General features: G+C 36.4%; 3 protein-coding genes across 10 annotated transcripts in view; 2 read left to right on the top strand and 1 right to left on the bottom strand.

Moving 5' to 3' along the window:
• Pkn (serine/threonine-protein kinase N) overlaps positions 1–21,202 on the top strand; it is a 29,547-nt gene extending 8,345 nt beyond the window's left edge. For 4 of the 7 annotated variants that reach the window (XM_070313074.1, XM_070313069.1, XM_070313071.1 and 1 more), the window contains exons 4-18: positions 5,651–5,754; positions 6,419–6,626; positions 7,349–7,503; positions 12,568–12,819; positions 12,891–13,041; positions 13,118–13,205; positions 13,277–13,632; positions 13,706–13,956; positions 14,878–15,045; positions 15,527–15,844; positions 15,938–16,089; positions 16,184–16,403; positions 16,490–16,597; positions 16,671–16,811; positions 16,973–21,202. In XM_070313074.1, the coding sequence (XP_070169175.1) occupies positions 5,651–5,754; positions 6,419–6,626; positions 7,349–7,503; positions 12,568–12,819; positions 12,891–13,041; positions 13,118–13,205; positions 13,277–13,632; positions 13,706–13,956; positions 14,878–15,045; positions 15,527–15,844; positions 15,938–16,089; positions 16,184–16,403; positions 16,490–16,597; positions 16,671–16,811; positions 16,973–17,116 (2,816 nt within the window). In that variant the 3' untranslated portion in view covers positions 17,117–21,202. The remainder of the gene's footprint in view (positions 1–5,650; positions 5,755–6,418; positions 6,627–7,348; positions 7,504–12,567; positions 12,820–12,890; positions 13,042–13,117; positions 13,206–13,276; positions 13,633–13,705; positions 13,957–14,877; positions 15,046–15,526; positions 15,845–15,937; positions 16,090–16,183; positions 16,404–16,489; positions 16,598–16,670; positions 16,812–16,972) is intronic. The other 3 variants (XM_070313070.1, XM_070313072.1, XM_070313075.1) reach the window with 2 other exon arrangements.
• LOC138942676 (uncharacterized) lies at positions 8,722–12,412 on the top strand. 2 transcript variants are annotated; one of them, XM_070313078.1, is made up of 2 exons: positions 8,722–10,771; positions 10,868–12,412. In XM_070313078.1, exons 1-2 carry the CDS (start codon positions 9,926–9,928, stop codon positions 12,101–12,103), a joined length of 2,082 nt encoding a protein of 693 aa, XP_070169179.1. In that variant the 5' UTR covers positions 8,722–9,925; the 3' UTR covers positions 12,104–12,412. The 2 variants fall into 2 exon arrangements, with proteins under 2 accessions (XP_070169179.1, XP_070169177.1); XM_070313076.1 differs by having other exon boundaries at positions 10,865–12,412.
• Positions 20,862–22,564, bottom strand: LOC138942680 (tRNA-splicing endonuclease subunit Sen15). Its single transcript, XM_070313087.1, has 5 exons — positions 22,516–22,564; positions 22,296–22,390; positions 22,117–22,198; positions 21,848–22,019; positions 20,862–21,750 (listed from the first exon to the last, which is right to left on the bottom strand). The coding sequence occupies exons 2-5, from the start codon at positions 22,317–22,319 to the stop codon at positions 21,474–21,476; spliced, it is 555 nt and encodes a 184-aa protein (XP_070169188.1). The 5' UTR covers positions 22,320–22,390; positions 22,516–22,564; the 3' UTR covers positions 20,862–21,473.
• Between the last annotated feature and the right edge of the window lie 972 nt (positions 22,565–23,536).

The following is a 23,536-nucleotide window of genomic DNA, read 5'->3' as shown; positions in this document are numbered from 1 at the left end:
AATGATAAACGTGAATCTTTTCGAGTTTTCATTCGAGATGACCGATTCGATCGAGACTACGGTTTCGGGATCTCGCGAGAGAAAGTCCAACGCGCCTCTCTTTCCTCCTCGACGTCTCGCAAAGCAGACGACGACGCTCGTTCACTTTCCAGTTCCGCCGAGACGGCGAAAACGCGCGTGTACGTACGTAGACGCGCACACGCACGGGACGATCGAGAGCGCGTTACGAGAGAGGCCGATCGAATCGTGCAATCGCGCAGAGTACCGTTACGCATGCTTACACCTTCGGGGCCCCGAACCTCTCCATCGAGGCCCCTCTGTCCGCGATCACCACCATCGCGCGTTCTCTCGTCGCTATACATCGCGAGATCGCGTTACCGCCGAACCGAACCCACGCTTTCGCATTCCATCGCCGACGCTCTCCGGGGAAGTCCTTCCCCTCCTTCCGTCTGTACCCGTCCCATCTTTATGAACTACCTGTCCCGGGGCCCGATTTAAGATCCCGCGACAGTGCCATTTCTCCGTAAAATTCTATGAAATTTTGCGGAGAAATAATTAAAACAAAGATGTTAGGATTCTTAAAAAAAAAAAAAAAAAAAAGGAATATCACGTTTTTGGCGAATAGCTAAGAACATATATTATAAAAATAAGTATATTACACTCTCTCTACATTCTCAACGTTATGTATAGACGACTCCGATTATCTTTTCGTGGGGGAAATCCCGGATGAATCACGAACAACCAGCGATACGCTGGCGCTATCCGATCTCGCGGAAATTCCGCTGGATTTAGATACGAGATGAATCGATTTCAAGCTTATTGACCGCGCGATACCCCATGAATTTATGAAGTGCAGTTTATCGAACATGCACGAGGTACGTAACGCGGAATTTATGAGTTAATAAATTTTAAATGTCCGCGCGTATACAGTTCGCAATTAAATAAGTTACTTGGATCGTTATTTAAAGCACTGCCACTGTCGTGCAATATCAAAGTTCTTGCTTTCGTGATCGAAATATTCGCGCTTTGCGAGAAAATAATCATATTTTCTAGAATTATTAATCGGATTTGAACTTGATTTATAAGAATGTATCCCACGCGCGCGTTTATACAATACACTGCATATAGTTAAAATCGGATATTCCGCAGCTATCAAATGTATATACCGGATTTAATAAAATTTCACAACGGCCTGTGGGATGCCGTAGATAACGCGTTGCGCTCTCGTATAACTGGAGCAACGCTCGTAAAACCTCTTAATCAAGCTGGCTGCTCCCTTCTCGCCGATTACAGATCGGTACGCCTCCTGTGATCTTTATTACATGCAGAGAGACATCGCTTTATGATCTCGATGTTTGTTCTCGTCAATGCTATGTCGTTCTACATAGACCGTAATTATGTCATGTTGAAGATATATTGACGTTAGGATGTTGTAATGTAAAGAAATCATAGCGCAAAAATCTCGAAACATTATCTTTTCTGACATACATGTGATACTCGTGACACAGATACGCGATGATAATTTTATCGCGGAAATTCAGATTCTCAAACTAATAAATCTATAAACAGACTAAATCGATAAACCTTTAACTACGAGATCTCATTGACCACCTTGTAACTCGTTACGTTCATCGTATCGTTGTCTGTAGAGATTCTCTTATTCGCGCTCGTCACGGATGACAATTGACGCCTACGATCATTCAACGATTGTGGATAGCCGATAGGTTCCGGCACCCTTCCCTCTCCTCGCCGTATCAACCATTAGGGTATCACAACGAGATCGTCATTTTCGCAGATAATTATCCAATTCATCTCCTCGATGCATCTCGGGCAAATTACGCGCCACGCATGGATCAACAGTGCGATATTGCTCAAACATCCATATCTCGAGTGATTTTCGCTTAACGGCCGCCACATTACGCCCTTTTTAACGCTGCGCTTTCTATCGGACCGATGGCATGATTTTCTCGATCGCCAACCGATCGGTGGCTCTATGCTAATAACTTAACCGCTACTTCGACGAACGCCCGGGGTTACCAACCGGTAGATTTTTCGAGGCGTATGCTAATCTCTTGGTACGCTTTTGCCGTTTATGCAAATCGCCGCCTTGGGTATATTTATGGTGAAATTTGTCCGGTGCGCGACAAAGAACTGCGGCAAAGGTTACCGGAGCATCGAGACAGTTCTCCTTTTAAAGATATTACAAAGTGTTAAATCTCACGTTCTTGCTACATAGATTATATATCATTTTCACAAATATGGCTGCTACCGATGAGAATGCGTCATTCTCAACTCGATCGTTCTTTAATAATAATAATAATAATAAAAAAAAAAAATGCCATCCTTTATACATCCTGTAATTTACTGTAATTTTTTGTGTCTTAAGAAACGCACAGTAACATGTTTCGTAACATCTGCGAAATTATTATCCTATATTTTTACAGTCTCGATATAGAGTTTCTAGCTTGTTTCAGAATTTTTTTAGAATTCCTTAATCTGTTCCGGAAGGAGATTAAAACATAAAATCGGTATTAATTTGTTTATTTTAATGGAGATTAATTTAAATTATGACGTTCTTCGCAATAAAATTGAAGCGCTAGAAATAACTAGAAATAACAAGAAAACGTTAGATTTTTGAAAAAAAAAAAAAATTATGGTTTGTTAGACGACTAGAGGAATACACGTTCTACGTCGAGCTGTCTTATTATTAGACCTATAAATAAAGCGCTTCGCGCGTCTCCCGCATAGTTACGGTAATTATTTTAATCAATGCCGTAATAAGGATGTTGCAGACAACCACCACACACGAACAATCGTTTCTTACATGCATTAACAAACTGCATAAGAGCTCTCCCCACGATGCGTTCATGCTTTATGAACGTATCGCTAACTCACGCTGCAGAGAGATGGAACAGCTTTGAACGGCATGGACGCAAAGTTATGAATGGGAGCCGAGAGAAGAGAAGACAACACGTTGGTATCGCGCAATGATAGCGCAATGCATATTGCGGTTACGTGTACAACCGCATATAATTTCCGACTATTATCGGAGATCATCATATAAATTTTCGCTCTGCGGCTTCGCGTATTAACGTCGGATTTTTTAAATTAAACAAAAAGAGTTTACGTTCTCTTTTGTCCGATGGATTTTTTTTTCAGGTCGAGAGGGGTATTAAGTATCCCTTCGTCTAAGCATACACGGGACTGACAAAGCCAGCTGGTTGCACGTCGCCTCGATAGCCCCACAGTTATGCGTTTTGCATAACTATCGCGCCACTTCAGTCGTCCTGTTCTTTTCTTTTACTTTCGCTGTTAGCGTGAAGAGCAATTATCCGCGCCTCGAGACTCTCTCTCTTTTCTTTCAAAAGGGTTGCGTACGTAGCACTCGTCCGAGTCGTTGAACCGGCGAAAGTGGCAACGAGTGAGCCGCAGCAGTCACTTTGTGCGCGCGACCACCCTGTTGTTTTTCCTTCTCCCTCAAACCCGCGCAACGATGATCTCTCAGCTCGTTTCGCGCCGAGGGATGTCGAGAAAAGAAGGGAGAGGAGAAAACGATTGAAAGAAGAGCCGGAGGAAGAGAGGAGGAGACGTACAGCGCGACGAGGGTGGTGGTATCAAAAACAAGGAAGGCCTTTGTCGGCCCCCGCAATGGCAGAGACGCGGAATATAATGGGGCACGTGTTCGGCCGAGCTGCGCTAATGACACGGTTTCGCCGGCGCTCTCTCGATGCCGCATTGTCCCCGCAAACTCTTTCATGCCGCCTCCACCTCCGTCATTTTTGCCGCATTGTACGGAGCCTGTGTCTATGTGTGTGTATCGCGCGTCAACTCCTCGTTTCTGTCCATGTTACATCCACCTATGCGCCGATCCGGGAATAATAGCCATTCCGCGATTGTCCGAGAGGATTGTCAACGATATCGCGAGAGTCGATAAAATTTATTTATGAGCAGAGTTCTGTGTTAGAATTTCAGTCTTCTGCTTATCGGCTATAATTAGATTCTCGCCAATCGACTGCTTTTTCCATAGCGAAGGGGAAGGATACATTATAGAAAAGATCTATTTATAAATTCAAATAAGCACATGTCGGAAATATAATATTCTATTCTGTATGACTCTATAGTATCAATTCTATCTAATCTAGCATATTTGCAGGACTTCCCAGAATATGCTAATTATGTATATCTCTCATGCTAAACGGACATGAATACCATCATATAGATAGACGTATGGGACGACTGTTCATACCAAAGTTAAACAAGCTTGTTAGAATATATTTTCGATTTGAAGTATTCGCGTGAAAAATCGAGTATCCGCTTCTCGCCTCGCCTTATTCGGACATGTCGGTGTACTCCCATGTGCATAGACGGTGTGTGCGGGAGCGTGTACTCCCGTCCGTTCGTTTCATTGGCGTCGAACGGACGCTGCGCATCGTTTATCGTACGTGCGCACGTGCGTGCGTGCGTGTGTGTGTATGTGTGCATACGGGGAAATCGTGGGACCGTGGCGTGCACGTGTTTACGGTGGCTTCCTCGCAGGTACGAGCGCGTAATGGGGCATATTTCAATGGAGGAAAAAGTGCCCTACATCGGACCCCTAACGAGCTTTAAATTCGTGCGCCGGTCGCATGCATAGACCAATAACGACGATGTAAATTGCCCCCTCGAAAATCATGTACAATTAGAAATAGCGACGCGTTATCTCGCCAACTGGGACATTTCTTTCCGTTGAACTTATTATATGAAGGACCGTTAACTTTTCGCCAACAATGCGAATCACGAGTAACGATGCGACATTGTATAAATATCCTTAATGAGGGGTTTCGCTATTAAGGACGCATTAGAGCGCGTCCGCGCGTTATTAAAATATACGCGTATAACAAAAGATATGATTACGTAAGGTACATTGATTAATGTAATTGCTGAAAGTCCCGGCGGGCGCGGAAATAACGCTCGTAATTACCGACCTGCGATTCCCACACTGTTCCGGTACGAGTTATAAATGTGCATTTTATTAGGCATTTTATTGTGCATTGTGTAATACTATTACATTACGTATATATACATATGTATCTGACCCGTATATAAATTGTGGTCGCAAATTGATTTGCATATATAACGATTCGCGCACGCCGGTCGAAGGGATTCTACATCTCAAAGACGTTTATCGTAATGGACAGGTGGAATGAACGTATAGAGAAAAGAGGAAGAGCAATGGGAAATTCCATAACGGTGCGTTTCTGAAACAAAGCGGAACGCCACTGTTTTTTTTTTTCCACACTCCCTACGCACTCGAATACGTGGGAGTCGGAACAATCGTTAACGTGTCAGCATTGGGTTATAGAAAGTAGGCTCCGAGTGCGTCGTGCATAATCTCGCCATCAAATCATAGAGATCGTCGGATATGAGACGCGCGCGCGTCCGAGGCAGAACACAATTCGCTTACGATGATGCGAAAAATCCGGACGGATTTAATACAAAGAAAGGTATCCGCAGACGCGTGAGAAAGCGCGATGATAGGAATGTGTCCGGAGAAGAATTTATAAAATTTTATTTTTGCCCGTTTAGCAATGTGTATGTCGCTAATACATTAAATAATTAAATCATATCATCGGATTTTTTCATTTCGTGAACGCTTCTATTTTTGTTTCAGACACGCCTCTATCACCGATGGGGCCTTCGTCGCCGAGTCAGGAAGGTCTATTCACGGATCTTCGGCTTCTGTCCTTGGAGAAGCAGCTCAATATTGAACTGAAGGTGCTGCTTAAAGAGCCGCTTAATTCTCGTATATATTTCCCGATCACAAGTAGATAATGATGATATACTTCACGAACACGGATGATATCACGGGTGATATCAAAACTGTCGTGTTATCAATATTTCTATGAGTTGTTACACGGTATCGGAGAACATTAGATAGGAGTGACAATGAGTGTCCCCTTGTAATAGTTTTCATTAGTAATAGTTATCGATTTTCTTCTCCACATGATTCAGAATAATTATCGCGCATACTGCTTTCCGCAAAAAACTTTGCTAACTCTCTTTCCCTTTTCTTGTATCAGAGTCTTGCGTGAGTCAGCGCAGTGAGCCGCAAGTTTTCCCCCTACTAAAAATAATCTCTCGTTATATCATGCGAGGATTTCAGATAATTAGAATGATGCGTTCAACTCTTCCAGATTATTACGTGTTAATGCAAAAGTTTTAATTATCTCCAATTATCCTTTATACTCTCTTTTCCCTCTTTTTTTAAATAAAATAATTAATTTTTACATCCATGTAGATGTGTTACACAAGTTAATACTAATTTCAATATTACTTTCACACACACACACACACACACACACACACACACACACACACACACATATATAGAGAGTAGAATAATACATGTACAATCTCTTCTCGTTTATATTTGCAATAGGTGAAGCAGGGCGCTGAAAATATGATACAGAGTTTAACGAGCGGCCATCGTGACAAAAAATTACTACAGGAGGCTCAACAAATGCTAGACGATTCCCGCGCCAAAATCGAGTTCCTACGCATGCGGATAATGAAGGTGCGCCAGGCGCGGCAGCAGCAACAACGAGGAGACGCGTTGCCACCGAATGGCGAAGCAACTAGCAATAAAGGTATATGATAGTTTTGTTATTAATAATAATTAATATCCGAAATGAGAATTTGAGAGAAAAGGAGACAACAGTTGAAAATATACATAATGTTCCAAAAACTTTTTTTTTTTTTTTTTTTTGCGAATAAGATAATCGATAAAACTTTTGCCCGACATTGAGTATAATAAATTTGAAAAACAAATTATTTAAATTTGAGATATTATTTATTCAGTATAAATTTCTTCTTAAAAATATTGCGTTTATTTAAATATGTATACGAGAAATTATGTCGGACACATCGTATCGTCGAATTCGCATTCTAAATGCTTGAACGACTATAGTTAAGTTGTATACATCTCATTGTTAACGCAAAGTTTAAGCGGAACAGCGAAACAGTAAGCTGACATTTACCGTGGCAATGAAATTGTTCCAGAACGTGATACGTATGTGTTCGTATCTCATCCAGGAATTTATATGCTACGTATTCAGTTTACAATGTAATACATTCGTCATTCATGGTAAACGGCATTTCTTGGAAGGAAGCGCTTTGTTCGTAGAAGGATATATTCGTTACGCGCATAATGGCTCACTTTTTCCACGATATGAAGTATGTGGGTAGATACGCGTTATATAAGAAGATTATTGCACGCGTTGTTGATACACGAAAGAACATTGTACGAGTAGTTGCGAGTGCAATTCTGACGAATATAACATAAATAATGAATGTAATAATCTGCTTATAGATAGGTACGAGCCCAGCTTGGAACTCGCGTTGGAAGAGAGGGTGGAGGAGCTGCGGCATCGATTGCGAATAGAGGCAGCTGTCGTAGAAGGTGCCAAGAACGTGATACGTCTTTTACAAAGTGCTAGAGTCGCTGATAAGAAGGCCTTAACCGAGGTAGGTGATTTATTTTCCTCCCAATTCGCTGTTCGTCAAAGATAGAAGCGGAACGAGCGCGGGGATCTGTTCGCGACGTGCAATTCGCGAAAGGCTTTTGTAATATGTGCGCGCGCGCGTATGTGTAGCGTTAAAGGAAGCCATTTACGTCACACTTCTCTGACACAGCTGTTTCGAAACGATAATAATGTGGAAACTGTCTGACTTCACTTCTCTCGGTGAAAATATCTTATAATGCGCGGACAATTGCTCTTTCTAACACAAGACGAATGTTTCTTTAAAGAGTGACAGGATATCATATCATATATATATATATGTGTGTGTGTGTGTGTGTGTGTGTCTGTGTGTGTGTGTGTGTGTGTGTGATATCCTGTCACTCTTTAAAAAAACATTCATCTTGTGAAAATATTTCACGTCGTTTTATTCGTTAAATCAAAACATATAAGAATCTTAATAAAAGAGAAGGCAAGAATAATTTTTGATTTAGCGAATAAGATAATGGGATATTTATAAATGTATACATACATATATATAATAATTGTTATAAATTATCAAATTAGTATTAAAAAAATTATTTTTTTTTCGTCTTTTATTTTATGTATATATAATAAAAGAGAGAAGAAGAATCATATATTTTTTATATATGATAATATTTGATAATTTTATAGAAAAAAATATGTATACAGTGTGATCTCTACAAAATTATCAAACTTATAATCGAATAGAAAAAAAAAATTTTTAACGAAATAATCATTCTATAATAATTGAATTATCTTTGGAGACTGATTTCGTTCGAGGTCTCGGCGATGAGAGAGCGTTTCTCGGATGCGCCGGTACAAAAACGACTTCTTGTCGACAGTCGGATTGCCGGCAGCGTAGAACGTGTCGACGTGGACCCCGTGGAGGGTCGGTGGCGACTCTATACGCGCTTTCTCAAAATAGCCCTATCCACGCCACCCCGCTGTACATCTCATGACGCCTTTTCGGGTCGCGCTTAGTTATCGTCTCTCGACGAGGACTGGCATCATCATCCAGTATCCAGTAAGCACCTTGCGATAAACCGACGACATGTGTGCACCGATTGATCGCGAAGAAGGTGATCGTAGAATGTGTACATTTCCGTCGAATGGATATCCGTTCAGGAAGATATCGACCATGCGTTTGGATAATCGCGACAGTTAATTATACAATTTGAATCCGAAGACTGAAAGACTGAAGCAAATGTCGCACAAATGTCCACAAATGTCGTCCCCTCTTGCCGCTCTCTTCTTGAACGCCGCGCTCCAAGAAGACTGACGACTGACGTCTGTTTCAAAATCGGTTTGAACTGTCAGGAGGCTTATATACCAAATCGGACGTCTCTGACCGAGTCACAAGTCATCCGAATCTTGTTTAATCCTGGATATTTTTGACATGCATGTGTATAGCGTATGTAAATTATTCAGAGAGATAAATTGCCATCTCAGAGATTATAAGCGTGAAAAATAATTTCACATGCACATACGAGATATTTGAATTCATCTTTGACTGCAGACATTTACCGAGACAGGATGGTACCAGCGAGATTTTCGAGGAGGTCGGCGCATCGATTTTCGTAACGTGGCACATGACTGACTCGATGATTGTGCATCATTATTGCGTCGGTGGCCGTCGTCATATATAAGAAAAGTACTTATTCCAGATATATTCTTAGTATGACTGTACGTTGCGTTCCAAATTTATTTTGTGCTAATTATACACGTCTCGTCGTCGTTCAGTTTGTTACGAGAGACAAAGAAAGATCACGGTGGTTGCAACAATTGCGGAAGTTATTGTGTAATTTGCAAATGATAAACTGACAAGTCGTAAGAGGATCGTACAACGAAATTATTCAATACGAAGAAGCTAGTTTGATAAATCGAATTTTTTTCGAGTTTTTTCAAAATTTTGCGACGTTGTCGAAGCGAAAAGAAACTATCCGCGCCTGATAGTTCTCGAATACACGGAAAACCCGAAAATAGATCGAGTAGAAGCGATATATAATATCGCAGTATTACCATCCTTCCGGGAAAAATTGTACTACGGACGAAGCTGTGAAGCACGAGCATGACTTGACTCAAAGAGGCGTTATTATATAAGATCTCTCTTTGATACATCACGGAATCGGACAAGAGAATTAGATGAGCGATCACAAGTGTCGTGCGTAATCATCAGCAGAATTTTGTGTAAAGAAAAAGAGAGACAGAGACTACAAATCCATGAATAGAAGAAAAATACGGACGAAAGAACCGGATCGTCGTCTCCTGAAGGACGAGAAGAAGAAAAGGCCGGATTGTACGAACGTTTCCCTGTCGGACCTACAGAGTCGATTGAAAAATGACAATGTCCTGCGGTGGATGAATGTCCTGCGACGACGGAGGTTGAGGAAGAGAAGAGGCGCGAGATGTACAGACGTCAGGATAATTCGGCGGATGATGGTGGTGCGAATCAGGTGCCACCGTGGCTCGTTCGTGCGGAAGTCACGATCCGCCATGGCGACACGGAGACCTCCGAGACCGTGCAAATGCCGCCGGACACCACCACGACTGCCGACGCGGGTGGCATCCGCATGATATGTCGCTGGAACACGAGCGAACCGTCGAACTCGACGACGCCGACCACCGATGCGTTTCCGTCATCCTCTGGCGGCTTTGGCTTTCAACGGGGGAATATATTATTTACGTCCACGCCACCCGAGAGACCGTCCCAGAGATCATCAGACGACAAATCCTACACTCTACCGCGCTCAAGCTCATCGGGCAACGATGATTCGTCCAGAGGCCGAGCCAATGACTCTGGCTACAATAGCGAACGGTTCTCGTCGCGCACCTACTCCAGTCTACCCGCTCGACGTTCGTCTCATAATCAGCAGTATGATCGTCGGTGTAAAAGCACGTGTAGGATTGTACTTTCCACCGCGAATCCTGAGAAAAGCGCGAGTTCTGCCGAATCCGTCGATTCCTGGCAACGTCGACCCTTGTACCAACGCTTTTCCCACCAACAATTTAGCGCGGTTCCAGAAGTCTGTGAGGATTGCGCGGAGGGAAGTGCGTCGAGCTTCACCACGCACTTTTGCACCCGTGTTGCGGAAAAGACCGCGAGTAGCCGGGCCACCGCGATCAGTAGAGACGCGGCTTCGCAAACCACCGACATCGAATCAACGCGTTCTTCGTCGACTGTGAAGAGTAGCAGAGTTGGGAGGAGATTAAGCACTGGTGCCTACAAATCTAACGAGCAGAAGAAGAAGGAGGTGAGTCATCTTTGATGGATCCTGAATGTACACGACAGTTTATTACATATATTGTAAGGGAATCCGAAATATTATGATTATCTTGTCTTCCAGCAGGAAATTCGATCGCCTCCAGCATCGGTTGAGACCACCAGTTCCGTTCCTCCCGTAGATACGGAAAAATCAGACTCCTCTGCAAAAGAGAACAGCAGTGACAAGCGTAAGTCACGGACGGTACATATCGACGTGTACTGCACAGGATCCGACGACGATGCTAGCACAGATACGACCAGCGAGGATGAGCGCGGTACACTCATGACCGTCTTTGAGAACGAGGACGTCAAAGTCACTCACACGCAAGCGACAGATAACTTACCGCGGGGATTTCAGGACGCGAACGCGTTTCTGAAGCGCAGCGCCGAGCGACGATGCGCAAGTTTCCGAAACGCACCGATGAGGATGCCCTCGTTGGCCAGTTCAAAGGGGTACGACAGCGACGAAATGCTGAGCTCCCTTTATCCTTCGCGATTTAGTTCGTACAGCGGGATACGAGACCTAGATTCCGCTCCATGGTCTGCGGCGTCATCCAGTACGGCTCTCTCTCCGTACGATTCAACGACTATGACGTCATCGAAGGACACGTTTTCAGATATCGAGTCCTTAATCAACAACAAATCTGGCTTGACACCTTGTGATAGCTTCGAATACGCTAATTCTGCGGATCGTGATAGAATACGTAGAATGGATATTTTGGCGAAAACTGGCGATGAGAAAAAAAGGACTTGGCGATCGCCGCAAATCGAACGGAAGCATCTCCTACAAAATAGGAAGATGAGAGAATACTTGGAGAAACACGAGATAGGTTGGTCGTCTGGGGAAAGTGCCGAGGATTCCGATGAGAGTGGAGAAGTCGGATGGAATTTCATAGCCGGTGATAACAAGTCACTCGTTAAAAAAGATTCGATTGTACGTCGATGCGCGAGCAAGAGTCAAACGGAAGAATTCAACATGACACGCGGCAATTACGTTCCGTATTCGAATGTTCTACGCGATTGTATCGGTCCCTTTGGATCCAAGAGCCCGTCTCCGCTCCCTTCGACCATACCCTCCCGCGTAACGTCTCCCTTTGCTACGCCATACGGAGAAAGAACTGATCATATCATAAAAGCTTCAAGATTTGGAACGGTAGTCAGCGCGTTTCGAAAGCCCGGTCATCATATAGGTCCGTCGAAAAATCCAACGTGTACATGCGAACATTGCCGAAGATACTTCGAGGAAAGAGGAGCGAGAGAACGGGCCTATTCATTGAGCGAACTTGAACGTCATCCGGCATTCAAATCGCAAAAAGAGTGATATCTGATATTTCGCAATAGCTGTTGAAGATTTGAAATATATATCGATTCGTTAGTCTTTACACAAGCTTTCTACTTTATTTATTTATATTGTAAGATATTTGTAAGCGGTATATTGCGTTCCATCGTTTACGGTTATTGAAGGGCACTGTAAATTTATATATTGTGATTTGTGTGTTTAATTTATATTTCTCTTGAAATATATTCCGTATATTATAGCTTTTTTATCTAAATTATTACGAAAGAACTTAAACACATTCTGTGCTGAAAATTGAGCATTTATACAAATTAACAAAGATGTATATATTGATTGCGCTGTTAATAAATATTAACTATGTTGAATATCATACTTGTGTTGTTTACATATATAATTATATTCCTTGTCAATATTAAACTAATATTATATTAATAAGATATTTTATGTATGAAAGTATGTTTTATTATATAAATCATAAATCACTATAGGCTCAGGCAAGCCTCGCTGAATCCAGCAGAAAATTGGACTTGCTCAGATTATCCCTTGAACTCAGAAGACAAGAGCTACCCCCTGACAGCGGTACCGCGGCTCAATTAAAAAGAGAATTAGCTAGCGTGCAATCGGCTAGTCCAGTTCCTGTTACTTATACATCATTACAACCGTTCCGCGGTCCCTTGGAAAGTAAAACCACCATACCAGCTTCAGTATCGAGATGCGCGGCTGTCACGGGACAATTAGAGGTATGCTGAATGAGAAAATGGAATAAATAATCGATATGTTTATCTTATATTACATGCCGCAAAATGTTTAGGTAAGACTTATGGGATGTCAAGACTTGGCGGAAGAAGTGCCTGGTCGTACGCGGAGAGAACATGCTGCTAGTCCTGATATACGTAGCTTCGTTAAGGGTGTCAAAGGACTCAGTTCGAGCAAGTCGTATAGTGTGAAAGATGAAACAAGCAGTAAGATTTCAATATTTTGCGAATATGTTAAAAATTGCGTTATTTTGAATTCGTCACTGATTATTATTGATTTCAGATGACATTATGGCAGTTATAAAATTGGATAATCAAACCGTAGGACAGACTAGCTGGCGTCCATGTTCCCAACAAGCTTGGGACCAAAGGTGTATATTGTATAACTAACAATGTAATCATATCATGTTCAGTGATCTTTATATTGTATATCTATTTCTAGGTTTTCTATCGAACTAGATAAATCGAGAGAACTTGAAATAGGCATTTATTGGAGAGATTGGAGATCTCTATGCGCGGTCAAGTTTTTACGTTTAGAGGAATTCATTGACGATGTTCGACATGGAATGGCCTTACAGTTGGAACCGCAAGGCCTTCTGTTCGCGGAAATAAAATTCTTGAATCCGATGATATCGCGAAAGCCTAAGTTGCAGCGTCAACGAAAGATCTTCAAGCAACAAGTGAAAAATTTTCCAAGAGCAAATCAAATGAACATAAACGTCGCGACTTGGGGTAGACTACTTAAACGTTCGGCGCCTTCATTGCACAATTCCAGAAGCTCGGAAAGTCCGCCGACAGGTAAGACGAGTCAAAATCAGTCACAGTTCACATGCAAATCTTGTAAAATCTTGTGAAAATATATCATCTACAGATTCATTTGCAGGACCGCAACCGTTGCAACTTGTATTTGATACCTCGATAGAAGATAAGCCCGAGACTCCCGGCGAAGTGCCTGATCCGGAGAAAGGTGGACTGGGCGGTGCGCGGCCTTTGGGAATGTCAACAACCAGTAGTAGTCCAACTCTCCCACGTCCTCCGGAGCATCCTCCTCCACCGCCACCAATTGTTGTGAAGAAACCGTCTATACCTGCACCTACACCGCCTCCTAAATTAGATCAAGAGGTATGTCTCTTTGTACACATGTTTTTTTACATATAATTGTCAGTATATTTAGATCAAATAAATTCAAAGGTCACACATACATTGATACACGATGATATTCGGTATTTATTGCATAATATGTATTTGTCAATCTCTGCTTTTGACGTAAAGATATAAGATTGTTAATGTCGTAATTTTTTTATCATATAATTGTTATAAGTCTGCAACATGATATTATATGAAACTCAATTATATTCTAATAGTAATATGTATAATTTATTATATTTACTTTATACATATATCTGACATAGTTTCTTATACTTTTTTAATCACTCTATAATAAGAATATGAGTAGTAATATGTATTAGAGATAATCTCTAAAGGCTGGGAATTTTGGTTATGGGCCCAAACAGTTTATAAAATAAATATATAATATGTGAAATATATATATAAAATAGATTTACTTTTTAAAGTCGTAATCTGATGAATGTATGTATTTACACTACATATATATCCTAGTACGGCATGTTATCAGATATATTATATATTTATTAAATTATATAAAAAATAGTAGCATTAGTTTATATATATAATTTGTGCACTTGCTTGGAAAGAACATCTTTTAGTTATTACACAGATTTTTTTCATTAAATATACAGGCTTTTTGTTTTCTGATAGTTTATATTATATCAATTACTTCAAAACGAATACAACTTTATTTTCTTGCGTTCTGCCAATTTTGAAAAAAACAACAATTTTCTTCTAAACTCTCTATGATGATAGTAGTCGGAATTTTACAGAATATAAATACGTATTTTTTCAAAATTTAAATTATATTAGCTATGTAGTAATGCATGTGTACAATTGAAACACTTCTAGTACGCAATCTAAAGTTTACTGTGATTTCAACCAAGTATCAGTGCTAAGGAGGTAGTAATGTAGTTACAGAGTGCATTAAGGGAGTTTGATTTTCTGCACAACGAGGAAAAGGGCGGGCCTCAGGGCGCAAATTTGAGGCCCCTGGTGACAGAGCCCCGCCCTGTGCTGATTGCACCACCCTCTCCACGCACACCCTCGCCCCAACCTGTCGTCGAGTTTCCTGAGGATGAGGTACATACCTCCACGTACACACAACATTGCTTTGCTTGCTGTAGTGTATGTTGCATGTAATGACTGGAGAAGAAACAACTATATTTTTTTTATTTTCAATGCTTCTATTTTACTCTATAGACTATTTTCCTTTTCATTTTCAAACAATTATATTCTTATACACTGATATTTATTAAACTTTCAATTTATATGCCTTTGCATGTATTTTTAATATTATATTAATAATGTTATATAATGTTTATAGATATAATTGATAACTATTATCATATAGAGAATTAAATAATTGAAACATTGCAGCGTGTAATCTGTGCCATTGTACTTAAGACATATCTCTGTATGAAGTGTCTTAATTTTATAATATACTAACATGATTATCTTTGTATAGATATGTATAGGGATTATATATTTAACCAGCCTAACTTTATAATGCATAACAACATTTGTATACATATTGTTTTAATTAAAAAATTTTATCTTTCAGGTTGTATATGAACTGCCAATCAGACCCCTTCAATATAGAGATAGTGCCTATGAGTCGAGAAGACACTCTCAGATTAATGGTATGACCCTGGAAAACTTCAGACTGCTCTCCGTACTCGGTCGTGGACATTTCGGCAAAGTGATATTATCGCAATACAGAAACACGGGAGAATATTTCGCAATCAAGGCCTTGAAGAAGGGAGATATTATAGCTAGAGACGAAGTGGAGTCATTACTGTCTGAAAAGAGAATATTTGAAGTAGCGAACACAACGCGCCATCCTTTCCTCGTAAATTTATTTGCGTGCTTTCAAACTGAGGTATCATTGACGAGATAATAATTTTTTCTCTAATGTTTCTGATGTAGTTTGTAAGACGAAAAAAAGAATAAAAAAGATGATTTTTTTTTATAGGCACATGTATGCTTTGTAATGGAATATGCGGCTGGTGGTGATCTTATGATGCATATACATGCCGATGTTTTCGGAGAGCCACGCGCTGTGTTTTATTCAGCTTGCGTTGTTCTAGGACTACAATACTTGCACGAAAATCGCATTATTTATAGGTACATTTATCATTTGTTATCATTGTAACATGTTGTAGTAATACAATAATATATTTAACAATGTTTATGTTTTGTTTATGTTTTGATTTTACAGAGATTTGAAATTAGATAATCTACTATTGGATACGGAAGGTTATGTTAAAATCGCAGATTTTGGCCTATGTAAAGAAGGTATGGGATATGGAGATAAGACAGGTACTTTCTGTGGTACTCCTGAATTCTTAGCGCCTGAAGTCTTGACAGAGACTTCTTATACGCGAGCCGTAGATTGGTGGGGACTTGGAGTCTTGATCTTTGAAATGCTCGTTGGAGAGGTAAAATTTTATTATTTGTAAAATATATTATATTTTGGTCTTTTTTTCAATATTCAGATGAGATATGTAAATAAAATGTTTTTCAGTCTCCTTTCCCAGGTGATGATGAGGAAGAAGTGTTTGACTCCATTGTAAACGATGAAGTACGATATCCACGATTTCTTTCTTTGGAAGCGATAGCAATCATGAGAAGAGTAAGCATTTTTAATTATTGTTTATTATGTCATTTCAATAGATATTTTTTATTCATATATTCTGCTATTACAGTTGTTAAGGAAGAATCCAGACAGAAGATTAGGCAGCAGCGAAAGAGACGCGGAAGACGTAAAAAAACAAGCATTTTTCAGACATATTACTTGGGATGATCTGCTTCTAAGACGTGTGAAACCACCTTTTGTACCAGTAATCGTAAGTATCGATTTATTTTCATGTTTTATCATTGTATAAAATTTGAATACGTAAGGTACAAATTAGTATAAATTAAATTTTTAATATTGATTGCGTAATTAGTATCAGATCAGAGATTAGATTTTAATATTTTCATATGAAAAATGTTTCTTTGTTATTAGCATTCGGTAGAAGATGTAAGTAATTTTGATGAAGAATTTACATCAGAGAAGCCACATCTAACGCCTCCGAAAGATCCTCGGCCTCTCAGTGACTTAGAACAAGGCCTGTTTAAAGACTTTACTTATATGGCTGATTGGTGTTAGCCATTAGGATTAATATCTCGGAGCGGACGGAAATATCAGCATGTCATAATTGAAGAAAAAGTTGCTTTTACTACTACAAAATGAAATTTTGTGCACAACTGCATTAATGCAGTTTGTTTATATGAGCTATATATATATATATATATATATATATATCATATATCTCTCATCATGTATACATATTTCTCATTTTTTAATACTATATTAACGATCGCAGTCAAACAGATTTACAAGAGAAATTTTTTATAAAATCTCAGGTTTTCTCCATTATAATGCTTTTAATAGGTACTTGGTACATACTTGGAGTTTACAATCTCCAGTTTTATATTAAATAACATATGTATGCAGATATAGATCATTGTTTATGATAATACAGTTGATGAGATACAATAGTGCTGTCAATATCCATGAATATCATATTGTTATTTCGGATATTATCCAGGTACATTGTCAAATTTGATCTAAGTATCGAATATTGAGAAACTATACATAGGCTATTAATAGATTAGAATGTTTTGATTAATCGATTCTGTTTATCAGTCTGTGTATAAAAATATTAGATGAGATGATTATAAAATAAAATGAGATTATTGAAAACTAAATACTATATACGCTACACACAGACATGATAGGCTAACAAAAATTTAAACCATGTTTATTTCATAGCCGACTGATTTGTTCGAAAAAAGTCGTAATATGTCAATTTTGATCCTGTGAGGGATCTAGGATTATTATAAATTCAATTGTGCTATTTTGTTTTTGTTGTATAATAAGTATTACTTTAAAAATTTTAAATGGCGATAGAAGTCAAATAACGCATTATTTAAAAAAAATTTTCTTTTTTTTTTACAACTGTTTGTTTATTTGAATTTGTTATAAATAAAAATTTTTTGAGAAATCAGATTTTTTTGTGGAAGTTTTAGGTACTAAAATAAAAAATTTTTTCGGCTGTGGATAACTAGTACCTGGGTATAAAAATAATGCGATTTATATTGACAGTACTAATATGTAAATAAACTCTAAATATTTTTAAAATTAATTAAAAAATTCTCATCAAATATGTTAAGCAAAGAAAAAAGTAATAAAATCTAGCAATCTTTTGACAAAGAAATTTTTTCACATAAAAATGGAAATAATTTTAAACTATATATGCACAGAAGTGATTTCTCTAAACACTGTCCTGTCACTAGCATTAAATATGTACCATTATACTTTTACGCGAAGATGTATTATTTTCAACATTTTTTGTTATCTATATATACTATTATTATGTACAGTAACATACTCGCGATTATATATATACTCGAAGATTTTATATATCCCTGTAGGATTTAGGAAAAAAAGGATAATCATAATAGAAACAATAATTAACACATTCATAGAGAAAACATAAAATAAATCAAAATGTAGCTAAACTTGCTCATGCTCATGTGATAAATAATTGAAATCGAAATGGCGCTATATATATATATGCAACAATAATGATCATAATGCAGGTAATATTCATGCGCTTTTTAATTAAACTTATCATTCTATTCGTTCTTATCATTCTTATCATACTGTTCATTATAATAATTGGATATTCATTTACATATAGTTAATCTTGTGCAAGATTATGGTGACTTTAGACAATATGAGCTCTATGACATTGTGTGAAGCAGCACGTTTATATCATATATCAGAATCTTTTAAGTTTGTTTAACATATATCCAATTATATATTTACTATATTTCGTTATTTTAGTTATGTACATTCATATTCTAGTTTAAGAGATAAGATAATTTTACTAATATGTGCTAAATATATATTATGTATATATAAATATATAACCAAATATTTTGCGGAGAAGATAATAAGGGATGATGTTTCTATATTTAATAGTTCGAATATTATGGTATAGTATTATACTATCAATATTTTAAATAACTTTGCCACACAAAAGATACTATTGTAAGACAAGTTCATATTCTGATATCAGCATATATTTGAACGTCTTTTAAGATTTGGTTCTGATTTTGTAGATGATTTGATAAAAACTATGTTGAAGTAGTTATTAGATCTTATATTTGTGAAAGAAGCTTGTAAATTAACTTTTCTTCTAATAATTGTAAAACTTCTATGATTTACATACAATAATTTTAATATTTAATAATTAATCCTTTATAGGAAATTTAATCGTTTCTAGAACTTTCATATGCACACAAATATTATACAATCTAAATTGAATTTATAGTATGTTTTATTCATTTTTTAAAAAGTGTCTCATAGACACCTTTTAAGAAATGATTGAAGCATACCATGTAGGCATTACCTACATGATAATTGGACGATTTTTAATAAGACGCAATATAACTAGAAAATTTGTTGGATGTTAATGAGATAATTGTATATAAACTTTTTGATTTGTCATATATTTTTATCTTATAATTATACGAGAAAAATTGAAGATTGAATTATGAACCTTATAAATATAAATAAGAGAAGGAATATTTTAAATAAAACTTGGTAGATTTTATACAAATCGTATATAAAATGATGTAACTTATTTAATTTTATTTAAAGAATACACTTTATTTTTAACTTTTATTATACAATCACAGAATGTTTCTTATTAAAAGCTATTAATTATAATCTCTCTCTTTATTCTATTATTTTATTCTTCTTTATTCTTTTATTTTATTAATTACAAATATCGCTTGTGGAAAGCTCGTTATATCGATGAAATCGACCAAGTTTTATCTGCAATATCTCTCATTTAAATCAACAATGCATACATAAATAATCTTTAGAATTATTTGTAAAACTTTTTAATATCAAGCATTTTACATAATACGAAGATTAACTGTATCACTAGTGATAGATTCGAGTACCTCTTGAGATCTAGTTGCCTTACTGCAGTTATGTGGATTGATAACCACTTTTTGGTATCTATTTTATATATAATTCTTATACACAGGAGAATGATGGGTTTAGATCTATAGAAATATTGACGATCGATTTTGAACACATTGTATAAGTGGCAACTCAGAAGATGTGAGTAATTCACGCAGAATCTTTAATGTGCATGTTTTTTATACATTATTTTTGTATGTAAGTTTTAAAATCTAATCTTTTCGCATATATATTATGTGACTTTCTGAAATAAGAAATTCACTCAAATTTACACATTCAACAATAAAACAGATAGAGAAAAGTGTGGAGCATGATTATAATTATTAAAAATTCGTCACATGTGAGAAATGATTAGCTTAATTTGTAAAGCAATTGAAACAAATCTAAATTTTACGTTTATATTAAGATTGCTTAAATTTTGCAAAAATATGTAAGATCAATACATATACACATTACTTTTATATCTTGGAGCGTTTAATAGCTTTTTTTTTTTTTTTTTTTTTTTTTTTTTTTTTTTTTTTTTTTTTTTTTTTTCCATAGCTCTCAACTGCGCCAAACTATATGAAAATCTTATAAACAATTTCAGATGAAAATATTTTTGTCAAAGTGAAATATCATTTTCTCGACTTGGATTTTACATCGTAATTATAATCACATTATAAGAAAACATCATCATGTGTATTAATTACTTTTCATTGATATTACATGCAGCTTTGCAGAAATTAAATTCTTTAACGACTTTGGGATATGTTGTCGAAAACGCGGTGATTTAAAGACACAGAATATGTACATATAAACAAATATCGTATAGTCTTTGTTTTTGTAGATAAATTTACTTTTAATTGATAAGGATTTTTATTAAGTTATATTATTTCGTTACACATTTTTTATATATACATAATATTTCATAGCATTACTAAACATAAGTTTAGTTATAAATTCTGTTTGTTGTAATTATAATTAGTTTTACAATAAGCAAAGAAAAAATTATGTGCCTCGTATTTTGTAGTGTCCACTAATTAATACATAAGAGTACTATGGCTAGATGAAGATTTTTTAAGAATTAATTTATTCAATGCATACATATTTGCAGTGGCAGCTTATTACCTATCACTTTATTAAACAATTATATGCAATCTTTAGAAGTATTCCTAAAATCTGCATTATACGCGCGCATATGTGAAAATTACTTTTAAAAATAAATATTAAAAATATACAACTTTATACTTTTCATCTACACCCTTTCATCATCACATTTTGTTATTTATCTTTTTACAAAAAATATGTTAACTAGTTCCTTCTATACATCACTTTTGTATATTTCTTAGGTAAAAAGAGAATAGCCTTAAAAATTTTAATAGATTCATAAGCTATAAATATGACAATATCAAAAAAAAATAAACAAAGTAATATAAGAAGCAAATATATATTACATGATAGTTCAATATTATATATAGAAAAAGTATCATATCTCCAAACTGGAATCTGTATTCGATGATTCTACAGCAGCGCTTGGACCAGAATTAGAATTTTGATCTTTAGTTTCATGAGCAATAAGTATAGTTTTTGCTAATTCATATAAATTTGACGTGTTTCTTCGGATTTCTGTCTCCAAATTATATTTCTTCTCTTCTCTTTCTTTCAGTTGTTTAGTTGCTTCTGGCGCTGCTGGCTTTATAAGACCTGCGCTTATTGTATACAAAACACTGCTGCTATCCTCAGATTTGAATACAAATGTCAATCTGTTGGATTAAATTTGTTATTTATATAAGTATATGGATAGAAATTATTATAGGAAAATTTTAAAGATATACATAAACATCAAAATCCTGAAATTACCGTTCATTTTGCAATGCCTGTTGCATCTTCTCAATTTTATCAATAGAGATGCTGTATTTCGTTGGCCAAGGTATATAGATTTCTAGCGAAGAATGTTCACTTTTCTTCACCTCGAGATAGAACAGTTCAAGTTCCTCCTTATACTTATATTTGACATCCCAGAATCGTTTCACTGTAAAGCATGATAGCAATAAATTGTAGGTAAATTTATAACTTAATTATATACACACTCTCTCTCTCTCTCTGTATTGTCAAATTGTATACAATACCTTCACATAGTTCAATGTAGACATAAAAGGCAGTACTTGTTTTCACAGGATCGTTACAACCAAATTTGCACAAGTGATAATACTGTAAGCATGAGAAACTAAGAATATTTAACATTCTTACAAAAACTTGGATTGCATATATTTTTTTTTAGTTATTTAAATTAAATACAATTACTCACACTAGGATGATATATGTCATACATTTTTTCATAAGCGTGAAATTTTGTAACCCGTCCTTCTACGAAATCAAATTATCATTCACCGCGCATCGTGGCTTGAAAAAATACAAACAGAATACATTTACACATTTCCAAATCATGCCATAAGATTCGAGATTCGAGTCCATCTAGTGTTCAAGGTATATGCTAAAAACATTATCCGAAGAGTACGATTACTTACCTTTCGAGTTGAAATGCAATTTTTTAGAATCATGTAAAGATGTCATTGCATAGAAGATAGCAGGCAGCTCAAATAAAAAAAAAAAGGAAAAAAGAAATAAGACAGAACAGCTGGAATATATAGCGCTAATTTTTTAGATATAGTTATATTTTCAAAAATCAGTTTTATTGTGTTTTGTGTGTTACTGTATTGATTTATTATTATAAGTTTCAAAGGTCATTTATAGGCAAAAGAATATTTCAATAATATTTTTAAATATAATGTATGTATATATATATATATATATATATACACACACATATATAAATATAAGTTATTGATGCTGCAGGAATTGACAACGTCACAAAACAGCTGATTTGAACTAGAAAAATCACGTTGCATTTGATTACGTTCGATATCCGATATATATACGTAATAAAATACTAGTGTATATTATATTGCATAACAATAAAAATAACTGTGTGTGTGTGTGTGTACAAAATGTAGTATAATAGCACAAGCGATCAATACATTTTTACCCACAAATGCATATAAAATCATATTATTTTTAGTATTTGAAAATAATTCCTATTCGTTAGTGCTCAATGTATATATATGTACATAACGAGAATATCTTTATTTTACATATTGCCATATCCAATAGAGATTAATGTACTTTCTAAGACTTTCCGATACTATTTTTATTTCCTAATAATTTTATTTTATTGTTTGATGAAATACCGGCTGGTCCGAGGGGGTATATGCGGGATTCACACCCGCTAAAAAACTCTCCCTGCAGAGATCAACTTTTGGCCTCCTGTCGATACTTATATAAATTAAAATTCGGAAATATCGGGAATATGATAGACAAGAAAAGTAATACAAATAAAAACTTTAAAAATTATAATTTTAAAAACTATTCTATTTTCTTTTCTCATTTACAGTATAATGAAAATTACTATCTAAAAATTAATTGTTTTTACAACTCATTTCTCATTTTCACAATTAATCGCTGTACAATTTATAAACATCTAGGGAGAAA

Source organism: Polyergus mexicanus, unplaced genomic scaffold (assembly GCF_030449975.1).
Source record: "Polyergus mexicanus isolate NDT 795.1 unplaced genomic scaffold, iyPolMexi1.0 SCAF_23, whole genome shotgun sequence".
NCBI lineage: Eukaryota > Metazoa > Arthropoda > Insecta > Hymenoptera > Formicidae > Polyergus > Polyergus mexicanus.
The sequence above is the reverse complement of the archived record's forward strand: the minus strand, read 5'-3'. Positions and strand labels throughout refer to the sequence as shown.

Bases quoted from the DNA above. Each gene is read 5' to 3' on its own strand.
- LOC138942676 (XM_070313076.1), top strand. From the start codon at position 9,926: ATGTACAGACGTCAGGATAATTCGGCGGATGATGGTGGTGCGAATCAG. The intron at 10,772-10,864 runs GTGAGTCATCTT...CTTGTCTTCCAG, and splicing joins ACGAGCAGAAGAAGAAGGAG to CAGGAAATTCGATCGCCTCC.
- LOC138942680 (XM_070313087.1), bottom strand. From the start codon at position 22,319: ATGTATGACATATATCATCCTAGT. The intron at 22,199-22,295 runs GTGAGTAATTGT...TCATGCTTACAG, and splicing joins ATGACATATATCATCCTAGT to TATTATCACTTGTGCAAATT. The intron at 22,020-22,116 runs GTATTGTATACA...CATGCTTTACAG, and splicing joins CTACATTGAACTATGTGAAG to TGAAACGATTCTGGGATGTC.